Source organism: Anser anser (genome assembly GCF_964211835.1).
Source record: "Anser anser genome assembly, chromosome: 14".
In the NCBI taxonomy this organism is placed as follows: Eukaryota; Metazoa; Chordata; class Aves; order Anseriformes; family Anatidae; genus Anser; species Anser anser.
Window position 1 is genome coordinate 11,361,809 of NC_139735.1, and position 23,686 is coordinate 11,385,494.

The following is a 23,686-nucleotide window of genomic DNA, read 5'->3' on the forward strand; positions in this document are numbered from 1 at the left end:
CAGTCAGCAGATATTTTTAGTTTCCTTATGCCAGGACACATTGCATTAACTCTATTTTTATTTTCTAAATTTTATTTTCTAAATATGGAGAGTGAGCCATATGAGTTTTCTTCTTCAAGGACCAATTGGAGACGCTAGGTACATCACTCTTCCAGACAGACCACGGATCAGTTGATTAAAAAGAATACTGCCGCCATAGAAATGATACTTTACATCAGATTTTGATTGCACGTATACATGAGGACCTATACGCATATTTGAAGACAGATATTTAGATCCAAAGTGCCTCAGCAGCGATTATTTCCATCTGTGGATCCACTGAGGATGCACAATTGATTACCTCCACACATTAGCACATCAGATATAATTCACAACAGAAGAGACCTCCCTTGCAGTTTGCCTACACAGTAAAGTAACTAGACATAAATACTAACATAGAGCAAATTTCCTAGTTTTCAGTGTGGACACACATTTGTTCAGAAGTACCAATGTAATTCCTTGGAATAGCTTAATTCATAAGATTAAGCAAACACACTTGGAAGAGCAAAACATACACTCAGAGGAAAGCAACCACACAGTAGCTCTTCCCAGATAACTGCTTGGAAACACATGGACTGACAAGCCACATTAAGTCCCACCAGACCAGCTAGCTAGACATCATCTTAATTAAATTTAGATGACAATTTTTGACATTAGAAGTTAAACCACAGAAACAGATATATAGCATTAGCATAATGGATTTTTTTTTAAATCGTTTTTTTTAAGGGCTACGAGTTATATATTAGACACTCCTGTAGGTGATCATTAAAACAAGCCCCACCAAAAGCTATCTCAGAAGACTTCTGTTAAGGTGTCACAGAACAAAGATCAGGTTTCTGCATGATGGACTGAACAAAGGTGCAAAAACAGATGCTTAATGGAAGGAGAATTGAGAAGAGGAAAAACTTTTGCAGAAAAACAGAATTATAGACTTGACTTCATTCTACAAACATTAATAAATATCCTTTTACATAAGCAAACAACACATTCCACTGAGAAATGTAATCCTTCATTTAAATTTTTACTGTTTTATGGAGCACATGAAAACGTCCGCTACTGAGAGTTACAAGCATGACTTAAGCAATAAATGATACTTCATCTCTTATCACTTCGCTGAAGGTGGTGCCAGCAAGAAGCAGATACCAAGCAACGTGCAATACTGCGATAAGCAGTTTGATCACTTTGGACGTTTTGAAGCCAAAAGCACCTCCAAAAGCACACTCATAAGAGCACTGCTACAGCCCTGTAGTACTTGTGACTTTGACTCTAGCATTTTGTTTTCTTGCATGTTTTGGGGAAACAAAGTGCTGAAGAGCGCACACATGGCCCAAGTGCTGGAAATACTTGGCTTCTGGTTGTAGCTAAAATGCTGATTTAAAAAAAAAAAAAGATATAAACTGTAAGGAATTAAGTTTGTGGGTTTTTGTTTGTTTTTCTTCCGAAGTGGTTAAAAATAGGCACCTGAAACTGGAGAGCTCGAATGAAGCTTCTTTCTCAAGTGTGTTAAACATTAAAGAACTTTTTCCAAAATAATTTCTTAAGGCATGTTTATTTCTTCAGGAGTACCAAACTTAGCAGCTACTTTTGTTTTCCCAGTTCCACTAGTAAATTATTCTTTTGACATATGATCTGAACTGTGAGTTTGTCAGAGGAATACCACGTAGAGGGTTCTTTAACTCACAGAAGTTCTGTGCAAATACCTATCACTGCATTAGGCATAAACCTCCCCTCCCCCAATGACTCTCTTGCACCTTCTTGTTTGAAAGTTTCATCCTTGCTCTTGACATCTTATCTACGATTTGATTTTGTTTGTTAACACAGCAAAACATTCCTAGTGACTATAGCAGACTTCTGTTATTGCAAAGCCTGCCTTTTTGAAATACGGATATCAACTCTGGAATATAAAATGACTTGTGCTCCTTCCTTCTGCCTTATAACATGCAGCGTTAACATAGTACAGATGAGAGACATAAGCAGCATCTGTACAACTACTGAGCATTACACAAATAACTCTCTGAACATAAAATCCACGTAGTATACTGATCTTCTAGCTGTTTCTGTTTGATGTCAGTCACGAGTCATCAGTAAGGATTTGATGGAGGATAGCCACCATATTCTTTCACAGCTTGTTGTTATTAATAAAGCCTTTTAATTGCAACTTCATTGGATCTCTCTATGGGACACCCTGTTGGAGCAGGCTTGCTGGGGTTTAACCCTGGCAGGCCGCTGAGCACCACACAGCCACTCACGCGCTCTCCCCCTGTATCTCATGGATTGAGAAACGGGCAGTTTACTGGGTAAAGCACAAGCTGCACACACAAGCACAGCAAAACAAGGAATTCATTCGCTACTTCCCATCAGCAGGTGGGCATTTAGCCACTCCCAGGTAAACAGGGCTCGTCTTCCCAAGAAACCGTTACACGTGGTAAGCACCAGCGCTCCAAATGTTTTCCCCACCCTTCTTCTTTCTCCCCGGCTTTTATTGTTCAACACGATGCCACATGGTATGGGATATCCCTTTGGCCAGTTGGGGTCAGCTGTCCTGGATCTGTCCCCTCCCAGCTTCTTGTGCACGCCCAGCATCCTTGCTGGCAGGGCAGCACGAGAAGCTGCAAAGTCCTTGTCTTTGTGTAAGCACTGCTCTGCAACAACTAAAACATTGGTGTGTTATCAACACTATTTTCATCATAAACCATAAACACAGCATCATATGAGCTTCCACAAATAAAATTAGCTCTATCCCAGGTAAAACCGTGACATAGGGTTGGAACGGATGACTGTCAGAGGCCAACCTCAGCCGTTCCGTGATCACGTTTACTTCAGTGAAAGCAACGCAAGTCACTGACTCCCAGGTTGAGTCCAGAGCCCACGTGGCTACAGGAAGCCAATTCAGAAACATGAATTACCAGAAGATTATTGGTTTGTGGGGTTAAGGTGCTATTTCTGCAGAAGAACAGTTGTGTGGGCTTCAATTTGACACAAGACTGTGCCTTTTGCAGCTCAAGCCTGGTCAGTGAACGATATCTGTCCTCTCCAATCTCCCAGCCTGTTCTCCATGCTGGTCACAGGTTTGTAAGTGGAAGAGAAACCTGATCTGAGCACAAGGGTGTTCAGGGCAGTTTCCTGATCAAGTCTGACACGGGATCCTTTCAGCATCTAAGGCAGCAGATCTGGCTCAGTGCCAGACTGTCCAAAGGAGCAGGACCTTTTCCTTCAGCTTCTGCTAGGGCATCCCTTTTTACGGCTACAGCAGCAAACTGACACTTGCACTAGGTAAAGGAAGGGTTCTACTTAGGAGACTGAATTTTTCTCCCTGCGAATACATGCCTATTAGCCACTTCAAAACAATGTGCATTTCTCAGGAAAAACCCTGGTTATACTTTGAGTACACATGGTGGCAGCAGTAGGAAGCGTCTCTCTGCTGCTGCCTCCTCTTTCTGAAAGGCAGACCCTTGAGGTTTTCCTCTTTTACAGAGGAAGCTGAGCACACAAGCTGTATTTACTTGTCATCATCACCGATACCAACTGTTCAGTTCTCATATTTGGGTTCTCTGGCCATACCCGCACCAGAAATTTCCTGACATCTCACATCAGTTAAAGTCCCCAGGGGTACTTTTATGTACACTGGCTTCAGCAGTTGAATCCAAACCCACCATTTTAACCAAGAATACTGGAAAAACAAGTTCTTGAAAAATATCCTTCCACAGATCAGCCTGTCCAGCCATGTGTGTCAACTCTCCTTTGGATTCACTACAGTGAAAAGTTCCTACCAGGAACTGTCTCAAATTCCAGTTTCACATAAAATGAGGCCTACGAGGCATAAAATGCCCCAAGGCAGCCAGGACAGCTGTAGGTACTTAAGTTAAGGCTCTTCTCAACAGCTCAGAACTGTGTGTGATATTCATTGCAGCAGAGGCAATGACGGTGTCTGACTTTCCAGTCCAGATTAGTATAATTATCACAGAATTGTAGGGGTTGGAAGGGACCTCAAGAGATCATCGGGTCCAACTGCCCTGCCAAAGCAGGTTCCCTAGCGCAGGTTGCCCAGGTAGGCCTCCAGACGGGCCTTGAATATCTCCAGAGAAGGAGACTCCACAGCCTCCCTGAAAGGAGGTTACAGTTACAAGGAGGTTATCATCACTGAGGAAGCTCAAAATAAGGCACTGGAGTTGGTATAGCAAAAAGAGTACCCATGCTGATGGGGAGTATACACTCCATGATGCATAAGCAGAGATTTTAAAACCAAAGCCAATGAAACACTGAGGAGAATAAACTTGGTCTCTAGGTATATGTCCTCACCAGCACAACAAAGCTAATAGAACACACTGAACACTTCTCCTCTTCTCAGCGTGGAAAAGGCAGGGACCAGAGCCAGCCTTGCCAGAATCCCAGAGTCGTTGAGGTGGGAAGGGACTTCTGGAGATCCTGCTAGCAGGGTCAGCGGGCACAGGCTGCCCAGGACCACGTTCAGATGGCTTCTGAATATCTCCAAGGAGAGAGACTCCAGCACCTCTCTGGTGAACCTGTGCCAACGCTCCGTCACCCGCACAGTAACGAACTGCTTTCTAATGTTTAGATGGAACCCCTCGTGCTCCAGTCTGTGCCCATTGCCTCTTGTCCTGGTATTGGGCACCACTGAAATGAGCCTGGCTCCATCTTCTTTGCACCCTGCCTTCAGGTATTTATAGACATTGATAAGATCCTGCCCGAGCCATCTCTTCTTCAGGCTCAACAGTCCCAGCTCTGCAGCGTGCCCCACGAGAGCTGTAAGTATCCAGATTAAACCAGCATACCAACTGAGGGAAAATGGCAGATGGACGAGGTAAGTTAACTTACCAAGGTAAGTTACACTGTCTTCCTTGCCCCAGAAACCTATTTCCCCCCACCCCCAGACAATAATAGCTTCAGGAAAACACACAAAAGTTCAGGCATACACACAAAAGTTCAGGAATTATTCCAACTGCACTACCACATCACTTGGACAGCTATTCACAGGCTCAAGAAAACTGATGCATATTAACTGAGTAAGAACCACACATTTGAGTTTTAACTGTTTTGGATATGCAGCTTTCAGATAAACTTTTATCAGCCAGAAGACAGGCAGGATGAGAGTTGTGGGAAATCTAAAGCCAGCAACAAGCGTAACAACCTCAGTTTAAGGATTCCTTTCAGAGATCAGCATCAAGGACCTTCAGCAGTACCTCTGAAGAGCCAGAGAACTATCAGAGGCACAAAATTGCAAAATCAGGCAGGAAAACACGCTATAATCAAACCACCTACCTCAAACAGGTCTCCACCTCCCCCAGCTCTGTTAATGCCAGAACCTGATAACCATATTACCTCAAGGTCAATACGCGCTCATGCATTTGTAAGACAGAAAAGGTTACGACTGCTTTGCGCCATTGCTGCTAGATGTACCTGTGTTTTTAGGCCCCTCTGTGTACACTGGTCCTGGAGGCGGAGGTGCATTTTGCCATCCATACTGCGGATAACCTTGATAACCTGGCTGACCTGGCTGATACGGCCCTGCAGGTCCAGGAGGATAGCCAGGATAGGGGCCAGGAGGACCACCTGGTTGTTGTACGTAGGGTGGGTAAGGGGCGGTCGGTCCCGGGCCGGAGTAAGGTGGAGGATTTTCGTAGTTCATTTTGGACGCAGAATCTGTCCTGCAGAAGAACAAATACAAACAAGAGTTGGTTTGCGTTCACCTGCTTCATCCACAAGCATATAAATCCCATTTCAGATGGCTTTCCAGGGAACTGGAATTTGACACAACCAGACCCGAAAGTACCTTGTCAAGCAGCGAGGATATTTTTAACTCCATCACAGGGCAGAGCCTGAGCTGAAGTGACTTCTTTTAAGTGACAGGAGTTTAGCACAGGAGAGCACGGACAGTGGCTTGCTCATTTCCAGTCATGCACTTGCTACTTACTCTAAGACATTTCACAGTCTTGCTACTGCAAAGAAAATGATTTCTGCTTCTACTCATGACTAAATTGCTTTTAAGTGAGTTTTAAAAGTGATTACTTCCTATTTCTGTCAATATTAAAGAGGAAAAACATGCAGAAAAGCAGCCTATCCAAGACATACTTGATAGCCTTAATGATAGAAGGAGTGAACACACATCCTCAGCTGAGATGTGCTTTGTTCTGGAGTAGAACATTACAATTCTGCTAATTGTTACAAGCATCTAGACCATCACTTTGGAGCAAGGCTGTGTATGAATAATTTCCTGATGAAACTGTAACTCAGCACATCATCTATTCTTCCAGTAATATGCAACTGAACCATTAAGCAGCCAAAAGCAATCAGAACCTTGGGCTCGGTCTCGTTAAAAAAGCAACATTAAAGATACTTCAGGTTTTATGAACTTGAAGCCTCTATCCAATGTATTACTCATGCAACAGCCATCAGAAGACAGGACCGTCGCCACAATGATGCAACTTTAATTAACCTCCAAGCAGCATGACTGAGCAAGACATTCCTTACACTGGGTTTCTGAAGCTTCTCTCTGTCTGAGAAACAGAAACATCCCTAACACCACATGTCCAGGAGCCATCCTGTTTTAAGTAGCTGCACCCTGCTATTTTCTTCCACCAAAATACAGTGGAGAAGGGTCACCATTTCCCTGTGGCGCACACCTCCTTCCCCATACCAGCAGGTCTGGGAGAAATACCAGGAGCGTGACTTGCCTTTGCTAAGGCTCGGTGCTGCTGATACAGAGGACAGGCTGATGAACAGTCAGCAGGACCCACTTTAGACAGTGGATGGCCCACTGCAGCTGGGACAGATTTTCCTCGACACTCAGTATTCTGCAGTAGTTCTCGGAGATGTGCAGATTTTGAGGCCAGAGGAGACCATTAGCACATCCAGGCTGAGCTCTGGCATGACACAGGCTGAAGAATTTCACCTTCGTAACTCTATAGCGAGCCCAAAAGCAGTCACGCTCCAGGCAGAAGCCATCCGAGTCAAGACTCGGGGCTATGTTTAGCTGCTGCAGTCCCTGGCTGAACGCTGACCTGAATGTTGTTTGTTTGCAGCTCGCTATTTCATCACCTCCGAAAGAGCTGCCTGTCCTTCCCCAGGGAAGGCTGCAGAGGCTCTCTGCATATTCACCAGCCACTCCTACCTGCATGCTGCTGGCAGTATGCTCACCCTATAGACACCACGCGCCGTCCTCCACACGCAGCCCTGTCCTCTTCTTGCTGCGCGAGCCGGGCAGTTCTAGTTAACTGCTCACGCACTGGTGTTACCTTTCCAATGGGCATTTCTTAACGCCTTTGAGAAGAGTTTTAACTGTTTTACCAATGCCAGTGATTAGAGGAATTTTATTTTATTTTCCCACTGCCAGGCCAGCCAGACCACTTAACCGCTCATTTTAAAATGATCAAGCACAACAGAAGTTCAGCTTCAGGCTTGTTAACCCTCACGGTGCACTGCAACACCTCCGCCAAGTCAGCAGCAAGGAAGTTCTCCCTTCAAAGAGCTGGCAAAGCAGGCAGCAAGCCCTTCAACTTACTCAGATGCAACAAACTAGAGAATAGGGACCTGAGGAATCACTAACGTTCATCTAACCCAGAAACTCAGCCCAAAATACCGGCCAAACACAAGTTCCTGGGGAAGAACAAGTGAACGCATGTGACTACATACACGCAGTGGCTACACTCCCCTCAGTACCGAAGCAGGGAACTTGTCCATTATCCCGTAGATGCCTGGATGCCTCATGAGCATCTGTCATGCACTGGGTCACTCTGAAAGACTTCCGGAGAGCTGGCTCAACTGCCAGACCACACAGGCTACGCACAAACACCTCTGTGAAAGATGTTGGATGGGCATCACCTGTACAAGGCTGCGCCTGGTAACGCTCACATTCCATCCAAAGAATACGGTAAAGCAAGAGCCTGGCTAAAGCAGACAGACATGGTGAATGAGTAAAGAAAGCTGCATGCCAGCAGCTCTGCCAAAGAGCTTGAGAAACTAGAGAGGAGTCTGGCAGTGGCCTGTGTAAAAAGGGAACGGTGGCATCATAGACAACGAACACTGGTAAAAACAGCTTTGTGTTAGCCACGGCAAAACTCAGTTTTCAAAGATGGGCAGGAATGGAATGGAGCTTCTGCTTCTTAACACAGCGAGACTGACAAGAAAACTGGATGCAGTCTACCAGAAAGCAGACAGACACTCGCACAGAGATGTCAGAAGAACACAACAGAACAGAAAAACAGTGAAGAATGAGATTAAGAAGGGTATAGCCTTCCAGGGCAAAAGTTAATTTTCCCCTCAAAAAAGAGCAGAAAGTACCACAACCAAGAAGAGGTCAAAAGTGAAAGAGAGCATCCAACAAGAACAGTTTCAGCAGCAACTGTACTGGAGATTTTTTTTTTTTTTGATGAATGAGATGATTAAAACTCCTGAAAACTTCATAAAGGCATTCAGCAAGCCTAGAAGGTGGTTGCGGAATACTCCAGAGGTCCTAAGCACAGCTTCCACCCACTCCCTCTGAGCTGAAAAGGTCAGCCCTCCTGCAATGGGCTTTGTCCCAAGGTACACTTCCTGGAATATGTTTTCCTTATCCCCATTTCCATCATCAGTTACTGCCATGCATACACTCTTCTCTAGTTGCCCTTTTTGAACTGCATGACATTTGTGTCTTCCCAACTCTCATGAATCATACCTGATTTTACATGCTTTAGAGGCCTTATTTACAAACCTAGGTATGTGTTTGCAAAGCAGGGCCTTAAATCACTACATAGATACTTTTCAGAGACATACCTGAGCTCCTAGTCAAGAGTATTATTATCAAGCTTTACTGGGGGTTCTTACCCTGTCCTAATTCCACAGGAGTTGTAACCCACACTTACTCCTACAAGCTTGCATCACGCGGCATGCTTGTGGCTTTCCCGACAAGCACCCTGTAGACAAAGCTCTATAGAAAGCAACCTCCATGACAGTAAAGCCCTTTGTTTTTCATGGCACTCCAGGAGGTGCCATCAGGAAGCCTCAGTGCAGCACTGCACAGTCTCACCTGATGTGGAATTTTGGCTTAAAACCAAATCCAGCAAACTCAGATTCCCCTGATGTTACCTAAGCATTTGCCCTATATTTTGCTGGATAACAGAAAATTTATTAGTTTTCTGATTCTCTTCAGACACACATTGCTATTCCTTCCCCCCCTCAGAAAAACTGAGTAACTTTGCTAAGAAATAAGCCTGTTAATATACCATTACAGTTCCAGAAGATACCTGAACTTCTGCTCCATGCTGCTGAGCAAACATTTTTCCTCTACCCTAACAGAAGGGCAGAACTTTTAAATAAGCAGCTTACTGTACCCCAAAGGGCCGCACGCTGACTCTCTTAAGGGCTTGGGAGAAGGAAAAAAGTTAAAAATAAAAATCACTGTAGCAGTCCATAATCAATTCAGCATATATAGAATATACACACACAGAGATATATAGCACAATCTATATCCTCACACACAAGGTGTGGGGGAAGGATCATACATAAGAACAAACCATTACGCGAGGACCCAAGTCCTACCTAGGTCAGCAACCTGTGTTTGAGTAATGCAGGTGCAAGTACAGAACTATGATGCTTCGTATACTCACGTGTATTTTTTTAAACCTGTCAATTTTGGCAACCACTACGCCTTGAAGAAACCAACTTAATCACTACACTTTTGAAAATACCTACTTCTTCCTTGCTTTAAACTCACTGCCTCCTACTAGTTCAGCATACTAGCAAAGCTGTTACAGAGCTCGTCGGTCCCATAGCACATCCTGTTCCTGAGCTGTTCTCATCACCCATCCTTTGCCTCTGGTTTCTGTGTCCCCGCGGGGAGCAAGCAGCCACTGGAAGCTGTGCGGTGCTGCAGCAGTGTCCTCCTGCTCCATCCCCTTCCCAAGCAATTGTTTCACTGACCAGCTATCAGGTTCACAGAATCACATCCTGAGTCAGTTAAGGGACCCACAGGGATCATCGAGTCCAGCTCCTGGGGACTTGTGAGATTCTTCCACAAGTCTCTGAAGACAGCCTTCGTTTCACCAGTCCTGGAAAAGTCTCCTTGTGCACAAGCTGCCACCTCTTCACCCCTTTCCACAGATCACCACGTGATGGGACTCCAGCAGGGACCCTCTCCCCTCGGGAGGTTAGACTCTTGCTGCTCCCTCCCATCCTTTTTTTGAGTGGGTTTATGAATCCAGTAAGATCCAGTGATGAATCCAGTGAGAATCACCTTTATCCCATCTGTGTTTAGGAATCAATGGGAAAGATTTTTTCCTAAACCGGTACTCTGTGGTAGCCTCATTTAGATATCTGACTGCCGTTCCACTTCGCCAGAGCAGCCCCGCAGCACAGCACAGCATCGAGAACACGCGGGACTTCTGGTCAGAAGGTAACACAATGCAGGAAAACAAGCGAGGACAAAGAGAAAACGGGAAAGTACAAGGGAAGGAAAGCTCTTCTTTTAGCACAAGAGGTTCCCGAGTAAGAAGCTTTCACACTCTACCAAAAAGACCTGGCTTTACTCTCTTCCCTCCCCCAAAAAGGCCACTTCAAAGGCTGGCCCTCGCACATCTCTCTTTCGAGGTCAGTGCAATTCTAGCCTTTTAAACTGACTCGAGACCAGCATGAATTTATGCCTGTTGGCAGCGACAACACCTTGTTACCTCCGCAAAAACTGAAAGCAATACACACATAAGAACCATCTGCATTTTTACACTGTAGGTGTTCACAGCTGCTAACCCACCTGCAAAGAAATACCCGTCCTTATGGGCTGCCGAAAGGCTGAACCTTCATACTCAATCTCTTATGAAAATGGATCAATTAAGTAAAAAGCTGGCTGTATGGGGGGCATGACAACCTAATGTAGGTACTGAAACAGGGTAAAAAGCCTCCCATTGCATAGGGAACAGCACAAAAAATAGCTCTCTGAAAACCAGTGAGAGATTACTAAATCTAAAAAATACGTATAATGAAAAATGAACATAATCCTCCCTCTGCCCTTCCCTCCCTCCCTCCCTCCTCCAAAGAATATTAGCATTTTTTTAAGAACTTTAGAAATGAAAGTTTGCTTTTACGACAGCAGAGCAAGCACCACGCTTCATATACTATTCAGGTCAGGAGAAATCACGCTGTGCACGTCAGGTATCGATTCAGCTGGCTGTTGTACGGTTCAAGTCAGAGAACGCAGTGAGAGGCACAGGCCCTGAGAAGGGCAGCTGAGTGCCCCGATGTAACCCACCCTGCTGACGCCTGCAGCGCTAGGAAGTCGTTTTCCAATGCAGAGTTCTAATGGAAAGTACATCAAAGAGCAGCAAGCCAGCTCCTGGCAACAAGCCTAGAATTTAAATTGTATTTCATATGAACAGTATCCAAGTGAAAAAAGTACAAGTGGCTTTCAAATGGCACTGGTTTTGTGTTTCCCCCTTATCAGCTTCTTTCCAAGCTCCACACAGCGACTGCATAAAATGTACATTAAGAACAAACTGTAAGAGATTCCTTCTTGCTTGGTTGACTTCCAGGAAGAACCTCCTCTCGAGGTTCCCTACCCACTGCAGCAGGTAGTATTATTAGCCTGGAGCAATGACTTCACAGCAGAAGAACTGCATTCACCCTCTAAATAAAAAGTTGCTCAAAAACATTTTGCTTCCCAAAACGCAGGTCTAAGCAGGAGTGAAAAGCACTGCTTTGTGCCATCAGAAGAAAAATCGACAACACTGTTTTGTTTCAACCAATTTCCTTAAAAGGTCTCCGGGGATCGGGAATACCCCGTGGTTATCAGGGAGAGGTGGATTTCCTCACCTTTATTCTAGTGGTTGACAGAACTTTCCTAAACAAAAACTCAGCAGCTGTTCTGAGTAGTAGAAGTCACCAGAGCAGGCACCTCTGCTGCCTAGGTTTGGATGAGGAGGTGTTTAACCTTCACAAACTCCCGAGCTGGGTGCTACCTCATCCGTGATCCTCCAAGCCCACAGAGGCCTCAAGTCTGCCCAGCTGACGTACAAGGCTGACCCTCGTACCCCTCCAAACTTAAACCCGTCCCACTTTCCCTGTCCCATTACCTGTCACACCTCCTTGACAAAGCCAGCACGGCACATATGTTTCCAGGAGATTTTTTTGTTTCAAAAATAAGGGGTTTGATCAGCTTTAAAGGGCCTATAGACACACTGACAGCATTTGCCTCAGATTAAACTGTCTTTGTAGAGCTTTGTAGTTTTAAGATTTATCTGTGGTGCTCTGTCTCACGTCAGCAATGCAGCCTCGTGTCCATGTAAGTTGGAATGCCAAGATTTTCCTCCTGCTGACAAGCTTCAATGTCTTGTCAATTGTTATGAGCATAAGCTCCTCAAAAACAGTACTCACAACTTGCTCCCTAATTTTTCTGATTGCAACATGCTGTCAACTGTATACCTACACGTTGTGCGTTGCAGAAGTAACAGCAGGAAACTGGAAGAGCTGCTTGTGTAGTTCCTGCAATAAAAATGCTAATGGAAAAAGAGATCAAATCCACTGCACTGTTATCACATGAACTGCGTCCTTACAGGGCATGGTTTCAAAATTTCCGGACATCTGATTAAAAGTTTTAAGAGCACATGACTTAACTGCATAGACTAACAACTGTGATGATGGGAAGTTTCGCAGCACAGATCCTCTAGTGTGAAGAGCCAAAGCACTCGGTGCTCACTCATCAGCTGAGATACTGCACCATGCTGTGGTGAAAACACATGACAAAGAAAAGCCCTTTCTATGGAACACATGCTAGGTACAGGCATTAACACCCTGGTTTCAGGTTTTGAACCTTTTTTTTTGTACAATGTGCTTGTTCAAATCTTTTTGTAACATGCTACATTAGAGATAGTTCCAGAAACATGCATGCATATATTTTGCTCTTAAAGGGATGTATTAAGACATTTTTAAGGCACAACAAATACCAAAACCAAAAATCGTTGAAACCATCTGATTGTAAAGTTAAACTAGACTCTGCAAATAGTAGTTAAAGAGGCTTTGTTGGTCCAACTGAAAAGAGAATGAGAAACAAAAAGCCTGACTGGCAAGAAGCACCCAAGACAGATAATACATTCATATGTGTCGTTCAGATGGTGCTCTGGCAGCATCCCAGTAATGGAACAGCAGCAGCCTTTCATGATAGCCTCCCCGACTCTGATAAACTGGTGGATTTGATGGAAGATACTACCCAGACTGCATGATATTTCCCACTTCTCAAGCGTGCATTGAAAACACATTGAAGGCCAGCAGATAGCTTCGAAGACACAGCAAAGTCAGCATATGCAGACAGAAATACACACATTTCCTGCATCTCAGATCTCCTTACTCAAAAAAAGGGATTTTTGTCACAGGGTGGAAAACGGAATGAGATGAACATCTTTCCCTATGCTTTCTCACTTGTGCTTTTCCTCCTTTTCCACATCATACATGCCACTGTAAAGTGTCCAGGGCACTGCTGTCAGACCAAATAATGCCTTAACAATGCATTATAACGATAAGAAATGGAAAGAAACAGTGTTTTTTGATGACTGATATAAGGGATGCAATTGGGCAGATCTACATTGCAAAGTTGGTGCATGCCCAGTGCACCCTGCAGTCCCAACTGGCAGCCAGGCAGGCACTGAAGCGTAATGCAGCTTCCAGTGTCCTCCCTACGGGAGCAGTGGCAGCAGCAGGAACGTGCTCGCAGCCACACCACAACCAGGAAGCATCCCCCGAGGTATCAGGGTGTGCACCTGCTCTGGAAACGTGGAGGAAGGCGACCTCTTGATGTGCTGGGTGAGAGCCTTGGATGCCTTGTGGGAAGCAGCTGCAGACGGCAGGATGCCAGACCCGCAGTAATGAGCCTGTCTGAATGACTCAGGCTTCTCGCTACCTTCCTCAGTTCCCAAAAATGACAGAGTACCATTCTCTACAACTTGCGCCACAGGGTTTCGGGTCAGAAACAGGAAGTTGAGAGGCAAAGCACAGAACTGACTGAGTAGAAAATATTGGTATCAAAGGTGGACATTTGAGCTCTGCTCAAGTCTGCCACTCCCGCTAGAAGCTTTCATGATCCCTTGTTATTCAGTCTGCAGCCAGGTCATAGGGAACAAGTACCTGAAACAGTGCAGACCTGTTTGTTGAAGAAGTTACCCAAGCTTGCTGTGCCCTGCTACAAAACATGAAGTAACACATTAATCTGAAGAGGCATAGAATTACCCCTGAAAACAAGCAGTTCCTCTGTTTATTGTACACAAAGCCCTCCAGGTAATTCTCCATCAGCCCTGTGCAATGACAAAAGCAGAACACCTATGCTCACGTTTACAGGAACGCCTGTTTGAAGCGGCAAGCCGCTGCCAGTTTCCGGCGTATGGCCCACGCTGCGAGGTGCTGAGGGCTGGGTGTTGGCACAAGGCACGGGGCAGCAAGTCCCCACGTCCCTCGACCTGAGGCAGAAACGGCCCGGGGCAGCCTCTACCCAGCAGATGTCACCTGCTTACAGGACATTCCTCCTCAGCCTCCACAGCGAGGACACCCACCAGCATCTGCTGGTGAGAGTCGCCGTTCCCGAACCCTTCGGGGCACGTTAAATCAGTGTTTTAACGAAGACGGCCTTCACTGGATGCAAAAGAGGCAAACTCCAACAGTGCCGCAGAAGTTTCTGTTCATGGAAAAAATACCGTTGTGTGCAGCACAGCTGGTTATTGAACACATTCATTCCTGACCACCCCCAAAAAGCACTGAAATACGGCCACTGAAACATTTTCTGCTGCCTCCTCATTCAGTGCGGTACAGTAGCAGCGTTCTTATTTCCAAAAGTTTCTAGCACGAGGCGGCCTTTTTATTAAAGCAACCGGTGGAAGGGGAAGCAACACGCCTATTTTCCGGCACGGAAGCACTTCCACACTTGGTACCTTGCCACCGCGTTCACCACGACACCAAGCAGTCCTTTTACCACATCACGGACGCCTCCCGCACCCAGCCAACCCACCCGACCCCGCCGCCGGCACGGCAGAAGAGGCGGGGGCACCCAAGGCAGGACGCCCTGCTCCCTGCCACACACACGGCTCCCCGCCTCGCCCCCTCGCCCCCTCCGGGGCCGTTCCCTGGGCCTCTGCTGGCCGTGGGGGGGGCCCTGCCCGGCCTCCGGGCCCTGGCCGAGCCGCCCTCAGGGCCGGGCCGGGCCCCGCACCCCGCGGCCCCCTCAGCGGCCAGGCTCCCCTCGCCCCCCCCCCCCCCACCCCCGCCCGGCCGTACCTGAGGCGCTGCCCGGCACCTGCTGCGCGCCCCGCGGCGGGCTGTGACGTCACGAGCGCGAGCCCAGCCCCCGCCCCTCCCCGAGCGGAGCCGGGCGCTGATGGCGGAGGGGCGGGGCCACGTCGCGAGCCCCCCCCCCCGAGGGGCGGGGCCGGGGGGCGCTGAGGTGATTTGGGGGGGGCCGGGCATGGCGGTTCCGTTTTCGTCTTCGTCAGCCGTTAGAGCGAACCGGGGCAGTTTAATAAGTGCTGACCCCATCCCGCGTGAAACCGCCTGGCCACGAGGCAGCAGAGGACAGAGGGCTCCCTGCCGCAGCTGAGGCTGTGGTCCCTGAGCCAGCCACCCGTCCCCCCCCCCCCCCAGCTGCCAGCCACGCCGTCCTGCTCGGGGCTGGTACTGCCCAGAGCCTCCTGCATGGCAAATTACTTTGCAAAATGGGAAAAAACTATGATAACAAAATAATAATAATAAAAAAAAATCCCCTGGATAATTTTGTGCCGCGCTGGGTGATTCTGTTCAAGTGGCCTGTGCCACAGGGAGCAGGCACTGCGGGGCCGTGGGCAGGCGGGGACACTGCCAGGCGCCAGTTCTGCTGCCCTGGGAGCTGCAGATCAGCTCCTCCATGTGTAGCTTTCTTTACCTTACAATATTATTTCCATATTCATGGGTAGATGACATACCTACCCAGACGTGTATGTCACAGCAGGCAAAATATGCTTTATTCCACTGGTTAGCACTAACCTTGTCTTGGTCCTTTACTCCAGTGCCAGTGAACATACTCTGTTGACTTTTGAACATCAGCTGAGAAAGTAGCTTGAAAAACACTGTTTAATTTCGTTAAAATTTTAAAATGACACTTGGTAGTTAAATCTACTTATTGCCCAGTCAAATAATTCAGTCTGGGCTTTATTGCTCCTGTTATCCCTCCAACAGAAATTATATGTTCATTCGTAGGTCCAAATACCTTGACTGTACCCTGGAAATGAGGCTGAGATTTCACACCGTATAACACTGTACAACAGGCTGGGATTTAGCCCCTATAAAAAGCATGTGCCAGCTCTCTGTGGGATGGGAAGAGGTGGGTTTCCCGGTGAACCAAGGCAAATGGAGGGTATGGTCACCCAGTTTCCACTAGCTGTGTTAGCACATCACACAAAGTTACCTGAGGGGCAGGAGCATCCTGAAGGCATTGCACGGTTAGAACTGATGCGTTCACCTCCTGCCCAGGCTGCACAGCCTGTTTGTGTGTGCGTGCGAGGTAGTTGCTACCGAGCTGCAGCTGAGGGCAGAAAACTCCTGAGACATACTGATGTGATTGCTTGAAAACATTATCTGAGATGCTGGGAGACAGACAGGCTTTTGCACCTACTAAAACAGCCTCCTTTTTGCCTTTCTTTTACCAGTGATTTTCTCTCTTGCTTTCCTCGGTTCTGTTCTGTTGCCTACTCAGGAACGTGGGAAGGGAAATGTGAATCCAGCTTTCTGGGAAAACTCTGCTGCCTGGAAACTCTGTTTGAGCAAGATTTACCTCCCCTAGCCCTCCCTACCTTGGACACATTCAGAGGCTTTATAATCATAGCTTTTGTCTTTGGTGTTTACTTTTTAAAATCTTATTGTCCAAAAGATACCATCCAGAGGGAATGACTTGACCCTGCAGAGTAAAAATGGAGAAGCTGAGACCACACAGCACTGCAGAGAAGGTGAATTGTAAGATGGGGAATGGCAGAGTGCACAACCATTGCACGGACAACTTGCTGTGGTTGTTTGCCCCCATTCTTGCTGACTTTCCCACCTCTTTCCACACAGTCATTTGGTTAAACCTCTTGCAAAAGCCTTGTGAAACACCCCGTTGACTTGCAAGGCAATTACGTGAGACTGCAGTCTGCAGGAAGGGCTGGGCAGTTTTGTTAGCTATCAGTTTTGGCGGAAGTGGGCAGAAGGGCCAGGTCTTTATGTGCGGTGGTGCCAGCCAGAGAGATCCCCGTCCATCCCCATGCTCCCGCCCTCCTGCGTGTTTGTCCCGGCCACCTGCCAGCACCTCAGTGCAGAAATATCCCGTGGACCTTGTGGGCAGATCCAGGATCAATAAAGCACTTCAACATGGAAATGCTGCCTTGGAGGGTAAGATTGGCAGGTCTGCACTCTGTGTGCTGACATCCAAGGCCTGCCCGGGTCAAAGGTACTTTCTCAGACATCATTTATGCTGTTAGAAAAGTTTTCTGACTTGCTTGCTGAAGATTTACAGTTTAAATGTTTGAGTCCGTAGTTTCTTTCAGGGACACAAGGATTTAGAAGGAGATACTTGTCTGAGCTGTGCCTGGGTGTCTGATCTGAACCAAATGAGCACTGCTGGATCCAGGAGGGGACGTGCTGATACTCCTGCTGGCAAACCATGGCAATTGGGTCCTGTGAGCAGAGAAGCAGCAGCAACCCAGTCTGCAAAACCCACGTGTGAGATGGGTGGCTGCTGTGCTGGCTGGTCCAATCTGGACCACATCTTCCTGCTGTGCTGCTGTTCAACAGATTCAATGACCTTTCACATGTTGTCAGCCCCATCTGAGTGAATCTAAGCCATGCACTCTAAAAACTGGCTTTGTGACACAGAAGCAATGGTTGTTCATGCCTTCTTTAGGATGAATTCTGGTGAGCTGGTCTTTGCCTCAGGTTCCCTGACAGGGAGTTGCTGGCAGCACCTCCCTCCCTGCCTTCCACTCTGCAGAGACCTGGGAAGCACCATGGGCCAGAGAGGCTGTTAGAGTGCTCACTGTGTCCTGATCTTACACCAGATATTCCCAAAGTAGCTCTTCTGCTCACATGTTCTAGAGCTCTGAGTCCTTTCCAAGCTGTTGTCCTGTGCTGAGGCTCTCTGAAGCATGGTCTCCATGCTCCATCATGTTCAGTGTCTTTTGGTCTCTACCTGCGTTATGCTCATCTCTCACTCCCACACCACCCAGTCAAGAGAGATCTATGCTGGATGGTAAGGTATGAATGTTGTTATACTTGGGTGTGTGGAAACAAAACCGCATCAAGTGTCAGGCTAATGCAAAGAAAGTGGATCACCTGGCAAAGCCCTAGGCTCAAGGACCCCCACTGGAAGATGCCTACTGAATGTGCAGCTAGAGCGTCTTCTCCTGTGCCAAGGTTGAGGCTTGAGATGTACACATCACAAACCCACGAATGCTCCCTACACTCCCAGTGTGACTGATGGAAGCAGCATCATTCTGCTGTGGCTCAGTTTTCCTATCAGCAAGAAAAGGCTGAACAGAGGCCACCCCTGAAAGCATGGATTTCGACTCACCATTGTTCATATAGAAGGTCAAGAAAATGAAGGCTGAGTGCTCTTGAAGGGACGTCATCATCTGTGGTGGAGAAAATGTGCAGCAGGCCTACAGGTTTGAGTTCAAAAAGCAGGTGTGATCATCTTGCTCTCCAGCTGGTGCATTGCCGGGTGCTGTCCCCCAGGGGTTTGGGCAGGCAAGCCCTGGTTGCTCCCAAGTGGATGGTGGAGCCCGTCGCTCATACAGCTGCCAGGGTCGAGGAGGAAATTCCCCTTACCTTAGTGAGTGCTGTGCAGCTGCTGAGGCAAGGCATGCTTCAGTTTGGCTGACTGCTCCAGAGGCTTTCAAGCTGTGGGAAACCAAGACACCAGCAGCAGTAAAACAGCAACAGTACCTCATTCATGGGCTGGCCTGACTCCGATTCGGCAGAAAAGATCAATGGTGGCTTGGCAGAACCGTTGTGGACTGCGGAAATCTTGCCTGTGTTTAGGCCACAAGGTCCCTATGTGGTTTTCTCCAGGAGCTCTGAGCAGTGCTGGGGAGCCCTGCCAGCTGTGTGGCGCTGCAGGGGGACCTGGAGCTCAGCAACACGGCAAGCCATGAACGCAAAGGAGCAGAGGAGGCACGTGAATGGTCTGGAGGTGATCATTGTAAAGCCAAAGCAGGTCCCAGCTAGACAGATTGAGGTTTGAAGGGCATTCACCTGTGGACACAAGATGTGCAGACCTGTCACGTTTGGGGTACCTGGTAACCAAGGTGTCAGTGCCTTGTCAATGCTAGACAAGGCTGCAACTTCAGCAATCAAATTCCTCTCTCCAGGTATGCTGTTTAGCCCAGGAAAACCTCCTGTTTGATAAGCACAGAAAGGAGATGGAGGGAGGGAGTCAAAGGCTGAAATCACTCCAGAAAGTTCTGTTAGCAGCAGCTGAGCATGGGGAAAATTCCAGTGGTAGAAATGGCTCTATCTGAATGACCTCTACTGCCAGCTGAGCTAGTTTTGGCATGGAGGAGCTAGCTCTGAGAGTCTGTGCCAGACGGATCAGCTGCTCCCCCTGCCTGGGCAGAGCAGAAAACACTCCATGGAGCCCAGTGGTAGGGACTGGGTGCTCAGCCTCTGCTCTCCAGCAGAGCAGGGTGGGAACAGACTTCCTTCCTGTACCTGCCATGGGTGTCCGCACTGGCATACAGCTGGCCCAGGATGGGACCTTTTGGCTCCTGGGCCCTTTAGAGCTTCCAGTCCCACTTCTGACACAAGACAGGAAGGTTTCCTGCAAATGGCCTGGCTTTTGCAGCTCTGTTCCCTGTTCTCATACCTACATTGCTGTCTGCTTAGGATGCTTTTATCCCTCACGGGGCCTGCCTTGTGTTGCACAGCTCCTTGTCCCACATGGAATAGTGGGATGACCCTTGAATCCTTGAATCTGCGCATGGGGAGAGGGTCCATCAGCTGAAGCCAACAGTAGTTGCAGGGACCTCAGCTTTGTGCCAAAGAGCTGTCCCCAGTAAAAAAGGGGACTGGGGTGATGGTTCATGCCCAAGGACCCTGTTGTAGTTCACAGTGGAGACAGGGCCAATGTTTCCCTTCTCTGATGGCAGGAGGCTGCCCAGAGGATGTGGCCGTCCATGGTCATGGACACCCACAGGCTAGCAGGGCAAAGCCCGGGGTGGGCATGGCCACAAGGAAGTGGAGTGTGGTTAGGTCCTGCCCTGCTGGAGGCATCGTCCATCTGCCTGCCAGACCTCCATCCCTGGTGCAGCAGCTGGTGTCTCCATCACCCCGCAGCAATCTGCATGAGACTGCATGGCCAGGCTGATATGGCCCCAGGGTCTCCAAGCCTGCCTAGGCAGAGGGCCACCTACTTACCACCCTACTCAGTCAGCCAAGTCCAGCAGCTCTAGAGAGCAGCTTTTGGAGCCCATAGGCTCCGCTTCTGGGGGAATTAATACACATTTGTGTTTGCTGGGGGCTCTGCAGGCATCTCCCAATGGGGCTCTGATGTCAAAGAAAACTGAACTGTGGCTTCTCCGCTGCAGTGGGACATGTGAGCTCATGGCCCCATCCAGGGGCCTGCCGGTGAAGACCTGAAGCCCCCAACCTGAGCACAGCTTTGGTTAAGCCTTTTGGTTGGGTTTATTGGACTCACCAGACCTGCAGTGCCATGGAAAAGCTTGGAGATGACTGCAGGGCTGGATAGGTCATCTTTCAGTTGCTCTGTGCCTGCTGTGAGTTTTCTGTCCTGTTGGTTTTTCCAGTGGCCTCGGTGGTGCAGGTCCTACCATGGAGGAGGCTAAGCAACCTCTGCAAGAGCTAGAGCCACAGCTGGTAGCTGGTAGCATCCCTGTGTCACACTGGGTTCCCCTCCTAGACACCCAGGTCTTTGCATCTACCACTTGAGTCCTTCCTGGCTCCACGTCCAGGCTGGATTTGAACTCCCAAAGAGCGAATTTAGATGTGCTGTGCTTGCAACATGATGCAGCCCCGATGGCTCCTGCCCCATCTTTAGGCCAGCTGCCAGAGGAGTACAGCTGGGACAGGTGAGGGGGACAGGCTTGCTCTGCAGCGCAATGCACTGGCACCCTCTAATGACACAATTATGTATTTCAGTGAATGCCTTGGTGGCTGGGTTGCTTGCCTGTCTTTTGCACTGTGCTGGCACAGGCTGATGAAGCCTGTTCACAGGCTTCTGTGGGGCAGCGCCACAAGATGGGTTCCCCCTTCTGCCCTGCTCGGCTCTAGGTCCTAAGCCACAGCTCCCTGGGCTCAAACAGGGACTGTGAGAGGCAGCAGGAAAGGCTTGTGTTTGTGCACAGCTTCTGCCAGGTGTGTGTCTGTGCTCCCGTCCTCCCAGCCCCAGCAGCACAGTGAGCTGTGCTTGGCCGGTGTGCAGGAGTGGGAGTGCTGCCCAGCTGCAGCCAGGCTATGTAGCCTGGATTTTTGGCCACACTGGACAGGCCAGCTCAGGAGTGTTATGCTGATGGATTTGAGTTAGGATATCTGGACTGGCAGGGCACATGCCAGTGCTGTTCTGCCAGTGTTATGGCCAAAGTCAGCAGCTCTTTGCCTTGTTCCATGAGGCAGGAGCTGAGGAATGGCCCTGGGAAGCAGGGTTTTGCATTCCTTTACAAATGGGCTGACAAGTTCTGGAAAAGTAAAGCAATAGTGTGAGCAAGACAGGGGCTAGGTCAAGTGCTCAGAGGGATGCCCTGGGCTGGGCCTGCCTTTCCCTTCTGGGGCTGAGACACAGGCAGTGGAGTGCAATGGAGCAAGCTCTAGTCTATGTCCTAGTGCAACCCCTCCAACAGCTCCTGTGGGAGCTGCCTGGCACTGTTTTCCTCCCAGGAAAAATCCTAAGAATCATAGAATCATTAAGGTTGCAAAAGACCTCTAAGATCATCCAGTCCAACCATCCCCCTACCACCAATATCACCCACTAAACCATGTCCCTAAGCACCATGTCCAACCTTTCCTTAAACACCCCCAGAAACGGTGACTCCACCTCCCTGGGCAACCCGTTCTAATGACTAACCACTCCTTCTGAGATTAAATTTCTCCTAATTTCCAACCTAAACCTCCCCTGGTGCAACTTGAGGCCATTCCCTCTACTCCTATCACTGGTTATCTGAGACAAAAGGCCAACCCCCAGCTCCCCACACCTTTCTTTCAGGTAGCTGTAGAGAGCAATAAGGTATCCCCTGAGCCTCCTCTTCTCCAGACACAAGAACCCCAATTCCTTCAGCTGCTCCCCATAGGACTTGTGTTCCAGACCCCTCACCAGCTCCGTAGCCCTTCTCTGGACACACTCCTGGGCCTCGATGTCCTTCTTGTAGTGAGGGGCCCAAAACTGAACACAGTACTCGAGGTGAGGACTCACCAGAGCCGAGTACAGGAGGAGGATCACCTCGCTGGTCTTGCTGACTCTACCATTTCATGGTCACTCTGCCCAAGACAGCTCCCAACCACCACATCTCCCACCAGTCCTTCTCTGTTCATGAACAGCAGGTCTAGCAGGGCACCCCCCTGGTATGCTCACTAACCACCTGTGTCAGGAAACTATCTTCCATGCTCTCCACGAACCTCCTAGACTGCTTCCTCTGGGCTGTATTGTATTTACAGCATATATCCAGGAAGTTAAAGTCCCCCATTAGAACAAGTGCTGGCAACTGTGCTACTTCCTCTAGCTGCTTGTAGAATGCCTCATCCATCTCTTCATCCCAGTTTGGCGGTCTCTAACAGACCCCCACCAGGATGTCTGCCTTGTTGGCCTTCCCCCGATCCTTATCCGTAGTGACTTGACCTTATCATTACCAGCCCCCAGCTCTAAAACACCAATACACTCTCTAATATAGAGAGCCATGCCACCACCCCTCCTTTGTTGCCTGTCCCTTCTGGAGAGCTTATAGCCATGCATTGCAGAGCTCCAGTTGTGAGAGTGGACCCACCGCGTTTCAGTGATGGCAACTAGGTTTCGCCTGCCGCACAATGGCCTCCACCTCCTCCTGTTTGCCCATGCTGTGTGCATTAGTTGGGGGTGAGCCATTTCCCTCACCCCCAACCCTGGCATTGCTTCCCCAGGCTCATCTCTATCGAGCCTCATTTTATCCCCATGCCCCTTCGTACCTGGTTTAAAGCCCTCTCAACAAGCCCTGCCAGCTCCCAGGCTAGGATCCTTTTCACCCTTTGAGACAGGTGGGACCCATCTGCAGCCATGAGGCCACGTGCTGAGTAAACCACCCCATGGTCAAAAACCCCCAAATTCCTGCAATGGCACCAGCCATGTATTTATCATCTGGGTTTTCTGGGTCCTCTCAGTATTCCTTCCTGCCACTGAAGGGATAGAGGAAAACACCACCTGTACTGCCACCGCATCCACTAACCACCCCAATCCCCTGAACTCCCTTTTGATAGCCTTCAGGCTTCTCTCAGCTATTTCATCGCTGCTAGCCTGAACTATCAGTAAGGGACAATAATCGGAGGGGTGAACCAGGCCAGGAATTTCCCTGGTAATGTCCCTGTCCTGGGCCCCAAGGAGGCAGCAGACTTCCCTACGGGTAGGCTCTGGCCGACACGTAGGGCCCTCTGTTCCCCTCAGAAGGGAGTCACCTCCAACAATTACCCTTCTTTCCTTCTT

General features: G+C 48.6%; 1 protein-coding gene across 1 annotated transcript in view; it reads right to left on the reverse strand.

Annotated features, from left to right (window-relative positions):
* CYSTM1 (cysteine rich transmembrane module containing 1) overlaps positions 1-15,437 on the reverse strand; it is a 28,528-nt gene extending 13,091 nt beyond the window's left edge. The window contains exons 1-2 of the mRNA XM_083799131.1: positions 15,280-15,437; positions 5,458-5,705 (exon numbers count right to left, since the gene is read on the reverse strand). Coding sequence (XP_083655257.1) covers positions 5,458-5,686 — 229 coding nt within the window. The 5' untranslated portion in view covers positions 5,687-5,705; positions 15,280-15,437. The remainder of the gene's footprint in view (positions 1-5,457; positions 5,706-15,279) is intronic.
* Positions 15,438-23,686: the final 8,249 nt, after the last annotated feature.